The 17951-nt window shown below is 41.1% G+C and overlaps 2 protein-coding genes across 32 annotated transcripts in view; both read right to left on the minus strand.

The window, feature by feature from the left end:
* Positions 1–17951, minus strand: part of LOC127670432 (Bardet-Biedl syndrome 10 protein homolog) — a 73372-nt gene that overhangs the window by 43825 nt on the left and 11596 nt on the right. The window lies entirely within an intron of this gene.
* Positions 1–17951, minus strand: part of Osbpl8 (oxysterol binding protein like 8) — a 209546-nt gene that overhangs the window by 35479 nt on the left and 156116 nt on the right. For 2 of the 31 annotated variants that reach the window (XM_052164853.1, XM_052164823.1), the window contains exon 22: positions 3155–3260. The exons of 14 other annotated variants lie outside the window; for them this stretch is intronic. In XM_052164853.1, coding sequence (XP_052020813.1) covers positions 3155–3260 — 106 coding nt within the window. Of the gene's footprint in view, positions 1–1496; positions 1612–3154; positions 3261–6766; positions 6855–7664; positions 7851–9332; positions 9470–11333; positions 11424–13459; positions 13558–17951 lie in introns of all 31 variants that reach the window. 15 more of the 31 variants (XM_052164827.1, XM_052164824.1, XM_052164841.1 and 12 more) reach the window with 14 other exon arrangements.

The raw sequence follows: 17951 nt of genomic DNA on the forward strand, positions 1-17951 counted from the left end.
CTTTTAAGATCCCACACCAAACACAGAGTGTAATGATGCAGAAATATTTCTTCTATTTTTAATTACATATTGTATAAATATAAATTTATATAGCATAAATTGCATAAATATAAATAATACATAATAAAATATAACTATCTTTTCTATTACAAGAGTGGTTTTAAGAAGAACATTTGTTCTTTAGTTAAGTTCTTTTATCTTTAATTGTACAACTAGAGCAGAGTTAAAAATTCCAAATTCTTTAGGAAAAAAATAATGGAACATATTTTTTAACACGGTCAAACTGAAAAATATTCAACAGCCTTTTTTATGCTACAAAATGTGAATTTACTTATAGAATTAAAAAGGAGCTGCTGAGTGAATTGCCATGACTTTTTTCTTTCTTTCTTTCTTTTTTTTTTTTTTGAAATGTGCTATGAAAAAAAGGCAGCAAAAGTAACCGAGTAGGTTTATACATATACTTAAATTATAGAATGTGAGCATCACTTAGGTCTCGTATACTCAGGGCGCACATGCCATCCAGTGGGACCAACAGCACAGACAAGGGCAGTTCGTCAGGGCTCAGAAGGAAGAGTGGCAGTGAGGCAAGCTTGCGTTCAGAGCACGGGGAATAGTCAGAAACATTACGAAAAAAGTGACCCTGGAAAGTAACCTAGTGGACAGGCCGAGTTCTTCCTTTTCTGTCTTTTTTTAGAGTGCCCCACCCCACTCCACCTGCCACAACTCCCTGGAATGCTCTATATAGACCAGGCAGATTTGCCTGTCTGCGCCTCCCCAGTGCTGTGAGGAAAGGCATGAAGGCTTAATACTAAACATGTGAACACTCACACAGCTAGTCTCTGTCAGGGACCGGAGCATGAACTTCTTTCCTCCAGGCCCATAATTAAGTGTTAGAAACTTAGATGTGGCCAGGCGGTGGTGGCGCACACCTCTAATCCCAGCACTTGGGAGGCAGAGGCAGGCGGATTTCTGAGTTCGAGAGGCCAGCCTGGTCTACAGAGTGAGTTCCAGGACAGCCAGGGCTACACAGAGAAACCCTGTCTCTAAAAAAAGCCAAAAGGCCAAAAAAAAAAAAAAAAAAAAAAAAAAGGAACTGTTGGGTGCTAGATGATAGAATGGCATGTGTCTCAGGGTAGTGACTATTCTGCTATGCATGTATTTCAGTTAAGAAATGGCACAGTGCCATCGCATATTAGCCACACACAGAGGGGATCGCAGGAGCAAGTAAGTCTGTCAGCTTTCTCAGAAACAACTCCTCCTTCACATCTACCCAGCCACATTCCCAGCATGCCTTTAGCAATAGAGCATTCTACCTCAGAGAGAGAAAACCCTCATGACTATCCTTCTGCTAGTCGTTCAGTGTGGGAGGAATCTTTATGTCTGAGGATTCAGGGAATAGAGGTGAAGTCATAAAAACGTAGAGTGTGGTGATTCCCTGTAACCAGGGCTTGAGTCCTCGGGACTCATGATGGACGCCCCACCGTCAGAAGCATTACCTTTGAATCTCTTCCTGGGTTTGTCGTATAGACTCAATGGAACTCTGAATGTCTCCCAGGTCTACCCCCTTCTTTCTTCGTGCACTTGGTTTTACAGATTGATCTAAAAGACATTCTGAATGAAGTTGTAGTCACAATCTATAGTTTAATGGCTTGTGTAATAACAATTTTTCTAGGCATTGGTTTGTTTGGATGGCCCACTGACTAAATATAACCTAACTATAATTCTGCATTTTTAAATATTAAACATATCAAATCAAAACTATAACACTGAATAGAGTAGTTGAAAATTAATTTGTGTAATTAGTTTTATTTTTTCAATTTACTAAAACAATCTACTTAACATCTGGATTACTAGGGCTGGGGGATGGCTCGGTGGCTAAGAGCACTGGCTGTCGTCTATTTCCCAGCACTTAGATGGCGGCTCGCGGCTGTCTGTAACTTCATTCCCAGGGGATCAGAAAGCCTCACACAGACATACATGCAGGCAAAACACCAATGCACATGAAACAAAAATAAATACCGTCTACAAATCTGATTTACTTTGGGGAAGATATTGTCTTCCCCTGGCCCGCTGGCCTAGAGCTGAAGAGCGCAGCGCTCTGAGCTCCTTTCCCTTCACCACTGCTGTTATTTCAGTTCCTTTCCAACTGTGCTTGTACCCTTTTCTCAAGGTTTCTTGTTCTAAACTAAGGATCATACGATTGCCCCAGTTCCACTGTTGTAAGGCATCAAGTGGGCAATAAATATTAGCAGACACATTACAGGTAATACAGTGGCACTGATAAGAGAGGCAGGTGAAGAGTTAGACATATCTGTCCATCCAACATATACACACCCCACACACCCATCGTCCAGGCTCCCCGACCTTGCACAGGCTAACTCATTGCAAGGACAAGCTGGCTCCCGCCTCCTCTGTTGGACAGTGACACTGCAGTGGTCTCTTTCTGCCATCACACACCCCGTGCCCCAAGCCTCAGGTCGCAGGCACTGGAGAGTCTAGGAACTCATCAAGAACCCTCCCTCCCCACCTGGACGGAGCGCCCTCTTCACGGATCGTCTAATGGCCTCGCCTACCCCTCTAGTGTTAGCCCTGCAAGTAAATCAGGCCCCAGCTTACTAGATTGAACACACTTTTTTCAGTTTCCCACAATGTCCAAGATGTTACTTTAATCCCTTCTTAACTGCATCTCAATATAGCTGAAGACAGTTCACACCATATCTGACTTGGTCAAGACACTATTTAATCTAGTTGTCCATGACTTTTCCATATTTATAGTCTCATCTGTCAGTGACTTCCAAATACTACTAGCTAATTTAGGAATAAGAAACTCTTTTGAAACGTGGAGTGACTCAAAACTTTGTCGATGCTTCTTGAACTCGGTCATCACCATCCCCGGCACGCAGAGGAGGAGCTGTGTGCAGTACGCACGGTGCGTCTGCTGGCTTTCCCTTTCTCCACCTCCACCCTTTCCCCTAGTGTTTCTAAGCTGATGATTGCTCATCCAGCACCCAATCAGTATTCATACCCCCTTCCTCTTTCCACAGAAACTCGTAATCCTCGAGTTAATGTGAAAACCACTTACATATACCTAACACCAGAGTAAAAGATTTCCTTAAAATTACTCCCAGTGACCAGTCTCTGATAAATATCCTACCTTCACTTCCAGATGAATCCTGGATGTCGGGTTCTGGGGAAGAATAGCCTTTTACCACTTTCTTCTGTTGCCTTGTTGGTTTATGTTTCATTTTTGGAACACTAACCTGAAATAACATATTTATTATGTGAATTTTCCCTATGACCTGGAATTCTAGCCTGTACACTTGCCGTGCAACTGTCAAAACTGTCGACAGGTGCCATGCTTAGGAATGAGAGCGCAGCTGGGCGGCGGCGGCGGCGGCGGCAGCGGCGCAGGCCTGTAATCCCAGCACTTGGGAGGCAGAGGCAGGTGGATTTCTGAGTTCAAGGCCAGCCTGGTCTACAGAGTAAGTTCCAGGACAGCCAGGACTACACAGAGAAACCCTGTCTCCAAAAACCAAAAAAAGAAAAAAGAAAAAAAAAAGGGAATGAGAGAGCAAACAATCTAAGGACATTTAACAAGACACGCTGCGTTCAGAAAGCAACCCTCCTCACTGATTTCAAGTGGGTACTGAGACTAAAACGAAGAACTCTGTGAAGTAACTTCCGTCCCAGTCCTGACCTGTATACACACAATACCCCTTTCTTCACTGATGCACGCGGTCGGTTCGCATGCTCTTCACCTTTAAGTCTGTACAGACACAAACAGCCAGCTGTGAACCTGTCCCAGGGCATTGCCAGTGTCTGCTACAGCAGTGCTGGAGAACACATTCCCACGCTGCTCTCAGTGCTGAACATACCCACTGGATGATGTTAGGTCATTTGGGTAAAGCAGAAAGCAGCTTACAGTAAACTGAAATTATACTTTTCACAGTACACCTAACCTTACTAAGAACATCTATGTGCAGGCACAAGACTCAGATGTGGATTAAACATTAGCTAGGAATAATAAACTATAAAGTAGTAATTAATAGGTTTGAAATTGTGATCACCAGTCCCAAACTTAAAACCAAAATCAAGAGAAGAAATAAATCAAAGGTAAGGGACTGTGCATGCTTAGAGATACAGGAAGTCAACGGTCATTCATCTCAACGGTCACTCATCTTTAACTTCATATGACACTTCAACATTCTAACAAAAGTATCCTTAGTTATTCTTTAGAAACTTTATATATGTTTAAAAAGAACACACCTTATAATGTATACTAAGAAGGCAGTTGTGGATTCAGACTATCCTACTTGAAATATTCAGGTTCTCAATGACAAATGGGGTTAGCAATAGTCTATTTGGAAGGAAGAGCACAGCTCATGTGTCTCTACCATGTCAGCGGAATATGATTTAAACAGTTACACCTTTAATCTCAGCACTAGAGAGGCATAGACAGGCAGGTCTCTGTGGTTTCTTTTTGGAGCAGAAAAGCTGGGCCACGAGGTAATTTTGTGTTATTTTTTGAGGAACCGCTAAACTATTTTCCCCCAATGGCTGCAAATTTTATGTTCCTATAGGAAATGCACATGGGGCTCTGGTTTCCATTCCTTCACCAACACTTGTATTTTCTTTTTCTTTTTTTTTTTACATAGTAAGTGGGAAATAAACTAAGAATGCTTTTGAGTTACATTTCATATACTAATATTAAACATTTTTATGTGTTGTTTTGTTTTGGCCATTTGTGTCTTATTTGGAGAAATGTTTAATGTAGTTATTTGCCTTTTTAAAAATCCAGGTTGTCTTTTTGAAAATTCAGGGATTCTTTAAGTTTGGGTATTTAAACACTCTTAGATAAATGATTAGCATCCTTTGATTCTGTATCTTGTCTCTTTGCCTTCTTCATGGCATTGTCTGATGTTTAATAATGTATAAGGTTTGCTTGTTTGTGTGTGTGTGTGTGTGTGTGTGTGTGTGTGTGTGTGTATGTTCTGCCTGCAGGTCTGGAACACACCACATGTGTGCCTGATGCTAGAAGAGGCCACATGGGGACACTGGATCCCCTGAAATGGGAGTTATGAATGGTTGGGAGTTGCTACGTAGGTGCTGAGAGCAGAACATATGTCACGCTGTGTTTCTAACAGCTGGGCAAGCTCTCCATCCCCAACAATTTAATGTTTTGGTTGTTGTTATTTGTGTTTTTAAGTATCTTATTTACAATCTATTTCCAAACATAAAGTCATGATGACTTACACTGTTTTCTATGAATTGTACAGTCTTAACTCTCATTTTATGTATAGATCTAGTCTATGTTACTTTTTGTATATTACAAGGCAGGTAGATTTACCTCAGTACCATTTGTTTAAGAGACTAGTCTTTGTCCAAGGAGTGGGAGAAATCATTGCCAAAAATAATTTTTAAAACTTTTTTGAAAATTTCTTTCATTTTTATATGTACGAGTGTGTGCCTGAGCCATGTTTACCGAAGGCCAGAAGAAGGTGCAGACCCTGGAACCACAGGTATAGCCGGCTGGAGCCGCCGTGTGGGTGCGTGGAGTGGAGCCCAGGTCCTCTGGAAGAATGGAGACTGTTCTTAACTGCTAAGTAACGTACGGGTTTACAGCTAGACTCAGTTTTAGTCCAGTGGCCTATATGCTAACTCTATCCTTCTATCAAAATGTCTGCTTTGACTACTGTGAGATTATTTTAGCTCTGCAAGGGCCTTCTCGACTGCATAAGACTCTGGGCATCAGCTTTCCCACTTCCACAGACTGTTTTGGGTTAGCGCTGTATTGTAATACTGTAAACTCTTTCAGCACAAAAAAATACTCTATCTTTTCATTTCCTCCTGTCTTATCAATGTTCTAGAGCAACACATCACAATTCTCACTGGGCAAGCCTTCCACATCTTTGTTCTGTTTATTACTAGGAATTTTACTCTTCTGGATGCTATTATAAACTGAACTGCTTTCTTAATTTCCTTTTGAAATTCCTCACTATATAGAAATACAAACGTTATTTGTGGGGCAGGGTTCTGCGATGTTGCTGGATTCATTAAAGCTGTCTGGATATTTTTAGAACTCTTTAGTATTGTCTATGAAACATTCCATGACAAGTTCTTTCCTGCTGCCTTCAGGCCCTGCTTTTGTTTGTTCTCTGTCTTGGTTTGCGGCTTTCAACAGTCTGAGCTCATCCTCTATGTACCCGAGTCTGTCTGGTACCTACTTAAATCTATTGGGAGTTTCCTCTGGCGAGTGCCCCGTTATTTACCTTTCAGCTCTTGCTGTGTTTGATCCCTTTGTATAACATCTTCTTTTTGAGCCCTCAGGAATGAGGGCATCCACACGTGCCCTCGAGGCAGCAGGCATCCTGATGTGTGTGTGTGTGTGTGTGTGTGTGTGTGTGTGTATGCGCGTGTGTGCACGCGCACATGCCGTCTACTTTGCCCTTTCTGGATTCAGGGACTTATGGTGGAACACAGACCTCACAAGACTGTAGCTGTGCTCAGGAAGATGAGGCAGGCACCCTACAATGCTTTGAAGCCTTTTCTTGGTTCTTTATTCCCTTAGTTGCTCAAATATTTGAATATTTGGAGAGTTCTGGTAGTTTTGCTTTTTTTTTTTTTAAGGTTTCTTTGGGGTGTTAAGAGCTCCTGTTATGTCATTTTACTTACCTAAAATTTTAAAATTTAAACCTGATTGCCAAGGATACTAAAGATTTTAGCAAATTGTAAGCCTATAGGATCGAGCTGTTTTTATGTTACATACCATTGGAGTGCGATGCTTCACTTTGGTCTGGATAACTCCATCTTTTTCAAATTGTATCATATCATTAAGTGGGTCACATGGCCGGGTACTAAATAAGAAAAAGAATTACATAGCTGTAGAACTTAGTTTCTTATTAGATTCCATTATGTAATTGCAAATGCTGTTCTAATTTTAATATTTTCTGTATCCAATCTTCTGATTCTTATTTGGAAGACTATATCCTTAAGCATAAAATAATACTACAACATCCAGCTTAAAATCTCACACTATGAAGCTAGGTGTAATGATACACCCCTTTAATCTCAGTATTGGGAAGACTGAGATCAAGCTCAGCCTGGTCTATAAATTGAGTTCCAGACAGCCAGAGCTATCTCAAATAAATAAATAAATAAATAAATAAACAAATAAATAAATAAATAAATAGATAGATAGATAGATAGATAGATAGATAGATAAATAAAAATAAATAAAAATAAATAAATAAATACAAAAACAAAATTCCACTTTATGGGATGCAGAGGTAACTCAGTGGTTAGGAGCAGTCACCTCTCTTGCAGAGAACCTGAGTTCATTCCCTGCATCCACACAGTGGCTCACAACCATCGCAACTCCAGCCAACCACACAGTGGCTCACAACCATCGCAACTCCAGCCGACCACACAGTGGCTCACAACCATCACAACTCCAGTTTGGGGACCCAACACAGGCACATGGCATACACCAATACACATAGAAATGTAAATCAGACAATACACATAGAAATGTAAATCAGACAATACACATAGAAATGTAAATCTATAAAAATACAATTTCACACTCATTCATAGGTTGATAGTAAATATACTAGAAATAAAGGCAATTAAGTTATTTTTTTTAAATAAACGTTTAAATTACTTACTCTGAAAACTTATAGTGCCATTCTCCTGTGAGTGGGTCAAGTTCAAATAACTTACAAACCCACTCTTCATTTTTTGTTTTTCGCTCTCTGGCAGCTTGTCTTTGAGCTTCTTCCAAAACATACTTTTCTTGAGTAGCTTCTGTTTGGTCTTTGGCATTTATAGCTTTTGTCACACGTTGCCAGAGTCTAATATACATGTAAAAATGATATTTTTAAAAAGCAACCAGAAAATGAAATATATACAGATTTTTATTTTTTGTTGAAAGTAAACACTGCTCATGTGGACTTTAACAATGCTTATGCTCATATGCTTAGAAACTAAAGCCAAGACCTTAACCAGGAACACTTACTAAGCTCTTTTTGCAAGAGAAATCAATTACATGTGTTCCTAACAGTTTCACACAGTGAAAACTGTTGTCCGAGGCTGACAGGAATATAGAGAAGGAAGTCCCAAAGTCCTCCACATTTTTAAGTAGCTCCTTAGACAATCCTGACACACACTCATTTGGAGTCCTAGGCCTCAGGATGATCCACCAAAAAATCTTGGATGCAGGATTTATCAGAGAACTTTTAAATTCAGTCTCTAGGAACAGGCCAAAGAATAGACTTTTTAAATGCTTTCTAGATTTACATACACCATTACTGTTGAGAACCACTAATTTAACAAAAAACAGCAGGAGAAAATGATTTCTCTGATTAAAAATTAGCTTCTTTCATCAGCTAAGTAAAAGTATAACACCTAAGTCTTATCTGTCTGAGAGGGATCATGTCAGAAACTGAAAGAGGCTTTGAAATTTGTTACATATTCTACTTAGCTGGCAGAAAAAAAAGGGTTTCTTTTTCTAAGGCTTATTGTCTCATGCTTAAACTATGTAAGCTGGCCAAGTATTGTCCCAATACTGGGAAGTAGAGACAAGAAGATCAGTAATAATAGTTCATAGTTAATCTCAGCTATACGGCAAATTAAGGCCTCTTTGCTCTGGATATAACTCCTTATTAAAAAATAAATATTGAATCATAAACACATATCAAAAATGGATGTATGTGTTGGTTGCATGTCCCTCGGGACAGGGAGCATCATGGACTGTTACACCAGAAGGAGAATTTAAAACCGGATGCATACACTTTCTCCAGTGCTGACAACCTAGATTTTATGTAGAAAATAAAGTACATGTAGACTTGAGTCATGGAAGCAGGACCACAGGGTAAGGACTCACAGCTATCACATGATCACTAACGCAACATTCACACAGAACTCTTAACAAGGAATACAAACAGTGACTTTGTCCAAGTCTGAGAGTTCTAGAGAGAACTTCATGACTTATAACATAATCCATGGTAGTGCCAACTCCTTTAAATCCTTTAGAAGCCAGGCCATCAAGTGGTGTGGCTGGTTTCAGAGGCCAGAACAACGCAGACTCCTCCCCTCAGCTCCCGGACCTAAGCCAGATTAGAAGGCAGATGCCAGGCAGAAGCTGAGAACAAGAATTAAAGCACTGGAGTGAAAGAGAGAAACAGGAGGACATTAGCTCTGAGCTACAGAGAAACAAGAAGGTGTGTGAAGCTTCACGTTAGCAATACAGCAGACAGAATATGGTGTGACTACACTATATGCAACTCAAAATACTCCTTAATTTACATGAAGTTAGCTAAAAATGGTGTACTTACTTCTCTGATTCAAAATCATCCTGTTCTTCAAACTTTACAGTGTGCCTTATCAATCTCCACTGTTTAATGTCAGGAGTTGGATTCCAGAAAATCTCTGAGTTATCAGTTTTTTTGTCATTAATGAAAACTTCACTATCCTATATTTAAAGGAATTAAATGTTAATAGAGTTTATTTTTATTTAGAAGAGGACCACACAGTATAGTAATACACTTAACAAATTCTTCCTGCTGATGAATTCTACTAAAAAATATCCTAAAACAAATGTTAACTAGTACATTTCTCAAAATCCCAAACTCTTTGCATTTGTATAAAAATAGGTTGGCTACGTAGAAAGTTCATAAGAGTTTATAAGTTTTACTTAACAAATTTCAAATATTACAGGCAAAGCCTCAAGATCTACATCTGAACTGTCAAAGAAGAGCACAGTTTTCAGTCCGTGAGATGCTGTGCGCAATGTAGGAAATCAAATTACTGAAAAATGTCTGACAGTCCTTCATTGCATTAAAAACTGAACACAGTCTTAGACACTATGTTTTTAGAACAACTATTTGTCAAGATGTGGTGACATCTGTCTTTAATCCCAGCTTCCAGAAGGCAGAGGCAGGCAGATCTCTGAGTTTCATATCAGCCAGGGCTACAGAGTGAGACCCCGCCTCAAAATAAAATAAAGTGACAAAGATGGCTTTACCAATATTCTAAATAATACTCACATAGAAGTCAATTAAAACATTTTGCAGGGACCAGGAAGATAGCAGTATGGGTAAAGGCATTTGCCACCAAGCCTGATGACCCATTCCTGAGACCCAATTGGTGAAAGGAAAGAACTGACCACACACGCATGTATGCATGCATGTATGCGTGCACGCACGCACACGCACACACACACACAGAGGCAGAATTTTTTTTTAATATTTTTATTTTCTATATTCTTTGTTTACATTCCAAATGATCTCCCTTTTCCCGGATCCCCCCTCCCCATATGTCCCATAAACCTTCTTCTCTCCATCCCTTCTCCAATCACCTCTCTCCTTTTTCTCTGTCCTTATATTCCCTTCCAATGCTAGATCGATCGCAGAGGCAGAATTTTAAAAGCAATTTTGCAGAAACTATATAGCCATTGGCTGAGTCCTTAAACCTAGCTTCATTTTTCACCTGCTTTTTTTTTCTTGTTTATTATAATAAAGAAGAACATATACTAAGTGGAAATACATCTAAAAACATACCACAATCCATTTCAGTCACTTAAGTTCCTTGTAAGAAATTATATAAATATGAATCTAGGTTGGCAGAGAAGTAAATCAAATCCATTATTGTTATATATTCCTGAACCTTCCTGTCCCCTACACAGGAAATACCTCTGAGTGGGAGGCTGTGTCCAGCCAGAGCCCCAGAGCTCCGTCCTCAGCTCACTGCTTACCTCATGCTAACTCTTCAGGTGCTCTGAGCTCTACTGCCCTCCCTTTCCAAATGGAGACATCTTCTATGTGTCAGAAGGGTGGCTCAGCTGGGAAGGGGCTTGCCACCAATTCTCATCCCCTGAGCCTGATCCCTGGAACCCTCACTGTAGAATCAGAGTACTGACTTGGGTAAGTTGTCCTCTGACTTCGATGTATGTGTCATGGCATACGTACAGATACATACTACATACATACATGCACACACACACACACACACACACACACAAAATAAATGAAGAATATGAATGGGTATCTATGTGCCTACTTCATGAAGTCCCACTAAATATTAATAAGTATTGATAAATAAGAGTTACAGTCTTAATAATGTACACAGTAAGCGCCATAACTGATAGCTACTTCTATTCATTTAAAAGTGTTAGAAACAAAACATTATACAAAACAAAGTATTACTGGCAACAGAATGCCAAAATATCCACTTTTAAGATAAAGTTTATTTAACTAGTATTACTTTTACAATATGATTGCCCATTTTCTCTATCAGATAAAATTATTTTTATAATGCTAACATATAAAAATACTTACCCAATGGCCTTCCAAAGTAGCTAGGACTTCTTTTCCCAATTTAAGTTTCCCTGATATTTGATTAACGTAATCGCTACTCCCTAGAAATGGCTTTAAAAAAAGAAAGTATTGAGCATTTTAGTTCATATTTACATACACTGTAGATAACCACATTTCAAAAAATTATAGTTACCATACTCTTGAAAGTAAAAGCAGTGAAATCCTGATTCAAATTTAAGTTAGAGACTTTTAAGAAAGATAAATTATGATTGTGTAAAATACAGCTAAAACAGACTCTGAAATCTAAATAACTTAGAAAGCTCGTGCAATATAAAGACCCGCTGTAGTAACCGATGCGGTCTGCAGAGCTGGGCTTGCCTCACCTCCAGGACTACCTCCTATCGGTGTGGCAGTGCATTAGTGAGAGAAACACTTCAGAAAACTGAGAGAATTAAAAAATTTTGAAAAATCTTTCCAAAAAAATAAAATTAGAAGAAAAATACAACATTGCCTAAAGTGTATCCTCAGATAGAAAGCTTGCTTGGTGCTTTGATATGTCATGAAGTAGAATCGTCTAGGAGCTTGTGCTGTCCCAGCTAGCATCACCACATATGTAAAAACAGGCCAAGAGAGGGGGCTGCATCCTATAATACTCCGGAGCACCTTCTCAGTAGAACAGAGGTTCTAGTCGCTGAAATAGCAACGTGGGGGCAACAACTATCATCATCACTCCTATTTTTATCTGAACATGGTGTACTAAAATTATAACTGACATTGTGCAAAGGATTCAAAATTGCGTTTTGTTGACGGAATTTTCCAAAGATGGCTTCAACAGTGCCTCCTCATTTCCTCTCCAGCCCTACACCTTCTTCAATGAGATCTTGCCACCTCCTGAGAAGCACAGTAACTATCCCTCTGCCCTGAGCTTGCGTGGGTGGGTAACTCTTCAATAGAAGATAGCAGAGATGTTGTAAATCTGGCTTCTGAGTCTAGTGATGGAGGCGACTGAGTTCTCACCTTGCTCCCATGGCTTGTACTTGGACACTTCATGCTGCTGAGGAAGACTTCCAGCAACCTTCAAGTGGCCATGCTATCAAGAAGCGAAGGCACACGGAAAGGCCGCGTGAGTGGCTGCTAAGTGCGGCCTTTCAGGTTGCAGACTCATAATGGGGCAAGCCTTTAGAAGGTTCTGCTCTCAATCACTCATATTTTTCAAGACATCTTGGTGCCCAACATTTTCTAAGAGACAAGCCATCTCTAATATGCTCCGTACAAATTTTTGTCATATAAATGTGACGAGCACATGGTTATCCATAGCATGTAAGTTCACAGTAATTTTTATAAAGAAATAATAACTAATATAAAATTGTCTTGCTGTACATAACCAGAGTCTCATTCCTATCTACCTTCTGGGGTTCTGTAAAGCAGTGTTGTAATTCACAGAGATACTTTAGTCACTTCAGTCTTATTTCCTCTATGGCACCAGGTTTTAATATTATAATTAACAAAAGGAATGGTGGCGCTAACTTATCTCAGGTTGTACCAAGGATACTCACAGAGGTGTCCTCAGATGGATTTCTCTTTGAACTGACATAAATCATGCTTTTTAGTTAGTTTTTATCTCACAACTAAACTTTTTCCTTCAGTATTTACAGCACAGCTGCCCCTTAGGTAATACCAACAAAAGGAAACTATCAGCTCAGGGCCCCCAAGACCAAGTTCTCAGAACAAAGAAGATTTGTTTTCCCCAGAGGGACAGAGGGCTAAGGGGAAGGGAACATGGAGAAGGGGCTGGGGTATCTGTCCGAAAATGGGACAAAGCACTGCCTCTGTGCAAGGAGGAGACAGATGTGGCACACAGGAAAATGGCAGTTTGTGAAGGGAAACCCTGTGTTAGGACGAGGTGTTTAATTTTAATTGGGCATGTTAATTAGATGATCCAAAGGGAGCTTTGATGGCTACACCTTAGTAGTCAGCCTTGGGAGGAAATACTGATCAAATAAGGGAACAGACCTTGGTGGCTAGCTTTAGGAATGGAATGGAATGAACAGTTTTTAGCAAGGCAGAGGGAATGGAGAGATGGGCAGGGCCTGCCGGGACACATGCTCTAGTGGACTGGTGTCCCTTTATCCTTCTTTTTTACCAACCTTTAGTTTAAATTCAAGTATCGCACTATATCCAGTCTTTTGACAGGTAATATTGACAGTTCCACCTAGTTCCAGTGTCATTGTGCCATAAAGAATTCCTAAAGTAAAAAAAGAAAAATTACAAAATATTGAGGACAGAGACACAACAATGTAAAATAAGCAGTGTTCTGTAATTTTATCCTTCCTAGGAGAAACTTGCCATTTAAGGGCACGCTGTCTCACACAATAAAAAAAAAAATTGTAATACAGACATGAAGCCTGTTTTAGAACATTAAAACATTTATTCACATTATGTTTCCTTGGCAGTTTTACAGACTATGTAAAGTATAGTGGTGGGCCCATCGGATAGCATGGAAAAGCACCTGCTGCCAACCGTAGGCTCTGAGAGGAATCGCTGAGACCCTCCACATACGCACTGTTTCTTGCTGAGTTAGTAGTTCTTTGTATATTTTTGGTAGAAGTCCTTTATGAGACATTCACTTTATATATATTTTGTCTAAATCTGTTACTTGCCTTTGATTCTGCACAGTGTTTAAGTTAATTTTAAGTCTAATGTATCAGTTGTTTCACATGGATTTTGCCTACACAGATTTCCACCCATGGCTTCTCTGGGAAGCTTTATAGCACTGTATAGTATTGCATGTCACATTTATGTCTATGATTGAGTTCAAATAATCTTTGGGATATCTATTTAATACTTTTTTTTCAAAGACTTTAAGACCTTTTACTTTCTGTGTTTGGGTGTGTCTGTGTAGGAGTTCTATGCAAACAAGTCCTGGTGTCTGTGAAGGCCAGAGGCTTCAGATCTACCTGGAACTGAATGACAGGCAATCAGTGAGACACTCAGCATCAATGCTGAGAACTGAACTCGGGCCCTGTGCAGAGCAGCACATGCTCTAACTCCTGATCTAGTCTCTGTGTTTAAGGAAGAAAAAGCAGAAGGAGCAGCAGCGAGTTTCTACTCTCCAGGCCTAGCGTGAACACCAGGACATAAATCCTCAGGATTTATAACACACTGTATATATATTTCATAGGCTCACTCCTAAGTTAATTATCCAATTAATCTCTAAGGCCAATGATCCAAATGACTTCTTTTGAAAACTATCATTATTTATTAACATTAGAAAGCTGATGTAGAGATCTGACATAGGCCTCTGCAGGGAAATTAGACTTCTTTGGAAACCAAATTCCAGGCCCCTCAAGGTCTCTTTATTGAAAAGCAGTAGAAACCAAACTCACCAGAGCAGGTGGACCCCGCAGAGGTGACACACTGGAGTTTGTGTGTCGCCCTGTGTGAGGAACGCCAGCCTTTTGAGGTTCTTCTATGAACCACAACATTAGAGTTCTGCCTCTGCTGGCTCGCTTCTTTATCTGGGGGTTGGTGGGTACACACGCACCACAGTACACACGTGGAGGTCAGAGGGCTTGCCTTCCGCCACACAGGTCCTGGGGATTGGACTCATGTCACCAGCCACTGTGGCAAGTGCTATTGCCCACGGAGGCATTGCACCGGCCCTGATAAATAATCGTTAAGCTGACAAAACATTGAGGTTGGGGGGGCTAGAAAAGGGGAAATCATTTGAAATGTAAATAAATTATATCGAATAATAAAAAAAAAAAAACATTGAGGTCTTGATTGAGATGAAAATTACTTGTTGAAATATTGATTAAGTTGCAAAGTAAGTTAATTCTGAACTAATTGTGATTAAGCAATAACATCTCTAAATTCTGGAACCCTAAAGTGCTATCTATTGATTACATCCCTGACTGTATTGGTAATAGGGGCAAGACATATGCCAGACTGCAGGTTGTTTGGCACAAGGAGGCTTTGGAAAGATTACCTCCACCCCCACCCCCAGTTTCCTTCTTATAAGGTGGATATCAAGACAGACAAGGCAGGGTCATTCTTTTGTTGTTAAGATTTTACTTTTATTTTTAAAAGGCAGATATGTGTGTGAAAGAGAGGGAGAATGTGTGTATGTATGTGTGTTTGTCTGTCTGTCTGAGAAAGAGAGAGAGAGAGAGAGAGAGAGAGAGAGAGAGAGAGAGAGAGAGAGAACATAGCTGAGTGCAAGTGCCCTCAGAGACCAGAGCCCCAGGACATGGAGGCACAGGCTGTTTTGAACCACTGAAAGAAGGTGCTGGGAACTGAGCTCTGCTCCTTTACAAGGATGTCTAGTGCTCTTAACCACTGTGCCATCTCTCTAGCCCAAAGTCAGGTGATTCTGCAGGTTAAGTGAGTCAACATATTGAAAAGGACTTAACCTGGGTCTGAGCACATGGTCAATGCCCAGTGTCTTAGTCAGTGTTCTATCGCTGTGAAGAGACACCATGACCAAAGCAACTCTTAGAAAGGTCAACATTTCATTGGGGCTGGCTTACAACTTCAGAGGTTCAGTCCATTATCATCATGGTAAGAGGTAGGGAGGGCATCAGGCAGACATGGTGCCTGAGAAGAAGATGAAAGTTCTACAACTGGACCCACAGGCAGCAGGGATGAATGCCAAGTTAGGCCTAGCTTGAGCATCACGCTGACACACTTCCTCCAACGAGGCCACACCTCCTAATAGTGCCACTTTATAGACCAGGAATTCAAGCACATGAGTCTATGGGGGCCTTTCTATTGAAACCGCCACACCCCAAAAGTTTTATATATATATATATGTATATATATATTCCATTTATTTATCCATTTATATATATAGGTGTGTGTATATATATATATATATATATATATATATATATATACACACATACATATATATGATCCATAAAGGATTTTGTTATTTTTTTTAGGATGAAAGAAAGAACGCGTTTTTATAACCTAATTATGGTTCTCTTTTTCTTTTTTTTTTTGCTCCTTTCCATCTTAATATTTTTGTTATTCTCCCTCCCTCCCTCCATCTCCCTCCTCCCTTCCCTCCCTCCCTCCCTCTGTCCCCCTCCTCCCTTCCCTCCCTCCCTCCCTCCGTCCCCCCTCCTCCCTTCCCTCCCTCCCTCCCTCCCTCCGTCCCCCCTCCTCCCTTCCCTCCCTCCCTCCCTCCCTCTGTCCCCCCTCCTCCCTTCCCTCCCTCCCTCCGTCCCCCCTCCTCCCTTCCCTCCCTCCCTCCCTCTGTCCCCCCTCCTCCCTTCCCTCCCTCCCTCCCTCCCTCCCTCCGCCCCCCCTCCTCCCTTCCCTCCCTCCATCCATCCCCCTCCTTCCTTCCCTCTTTCCCTCCCTCCCTCCGTCCCCCCTCCTCCCTTCCCTCCTTCCCTCCCTCCATCCCTGCCTGCCTTTCTTCCTTCTTTCCTTTCCCTTCCACACTTTTATTGTCAACTCCGTCTTGGTTTTTCCTCATTGTGTACAATGGTGATGGAGCCCACAATTGGCTCTCTTGTCTTATTCAGCAGCTAAAGCCCATTGCAGAGAGCCACAAATGGAGAGAACTCCTGACCATGGGGTGCCTGGCCTCCATCAATACAGTTACAACACAACCCCTACTCTTAAGGCTCAGGAGGTACACACACACTCTGTGTGTGTGTGTGTGTGTGTGTGTGTGTGTGTGTGTGAAAGAGAGGCAGAGAGAAAGATTGCCATCTGTGAGGTAATCTAAGTCCCTTTTTATCCCCAAATTTTATTTAAAAAAAATAAATGAGGACGGTCTATAAAAATGTACATACTCTATTTTTTTACATAATTTTATGTTTATTAGTCAATTTCATAATTACTACCTCAAACAAAATTGACCCCTGCAACTTGGGTTTTAGTGCAAGCCACACTTCAGATGCATAATTTCTAAAGTTTGAGGCGCAGGTCTGTCATTTTCCAAATGACACCCAGGCTATCGAGGTTAAGTATCTGCCCAAGCTCAGACAGCATGTGGCAGGCCAGGATTCAAAATCCCGAGACTGCGACTCTGAAGTCCACGATTGTAACCTATTGCTCTTCTGGAAAAATAGGACACTGACTTTTACTAAATCTTCAATTTCTTTCTTTTGCCAATGTCTATGTTCATCAGAGAGACTTTTTGGGGGATGGTGGTAAAGGGATTTGTAGGCTTTAGACAGTCTGAAGTGGGTTTGCTGTCCAGAATGCACAAGGAGGAAGATGAAGGAAAAGGCTCGAAGCACTGCCCAAGCTTGGAGTAGAGCAACCTTCTCCCTATTCCCTGACACACAGCAAACAGTAATCCTGAAGCTCACAGAAGAATGGGAGCTGCTAGGGGGAGGTGCTGTCGCCCTGCGTGGGTCCTTGGGAATCCTCAGGCTGGCGCATTCCTGTGGCTGCAGGAACTCACCCTCTGTCAGCGGGGGCCTCATGCCCGCATAGACCAGGCTGGCTCCTTCCACCATCGCCCGCACCTGCTCGCCTCCGGCTTCCCTCCTCAGACCTGCTGCTCCTGTGTCCACAGAACCTCCTCGGCTCCAGGGAGGGATCAGTGGCAGGTCTTCCTCCTCTTCGCATGCCACAGCAAGTCCCTCTGGCTGGATGTTAAAGGCACAAGACTGAAGA

This window comes from Apodemus sylvaticus, chromosome 20 (genome assembly GCF_947179515.1).
Source record: "Apodemus sylvaticus chromosome 20, mApoSyl1.1, whole genome shotgun sequence".
In the NCBI taxonomy this organism is placed as follows: Eukaryota; Metazoa; Chordata; class Mammalia; order Rodentia; family Muridae; genus Apodemus; species Apodemus sylvaticus.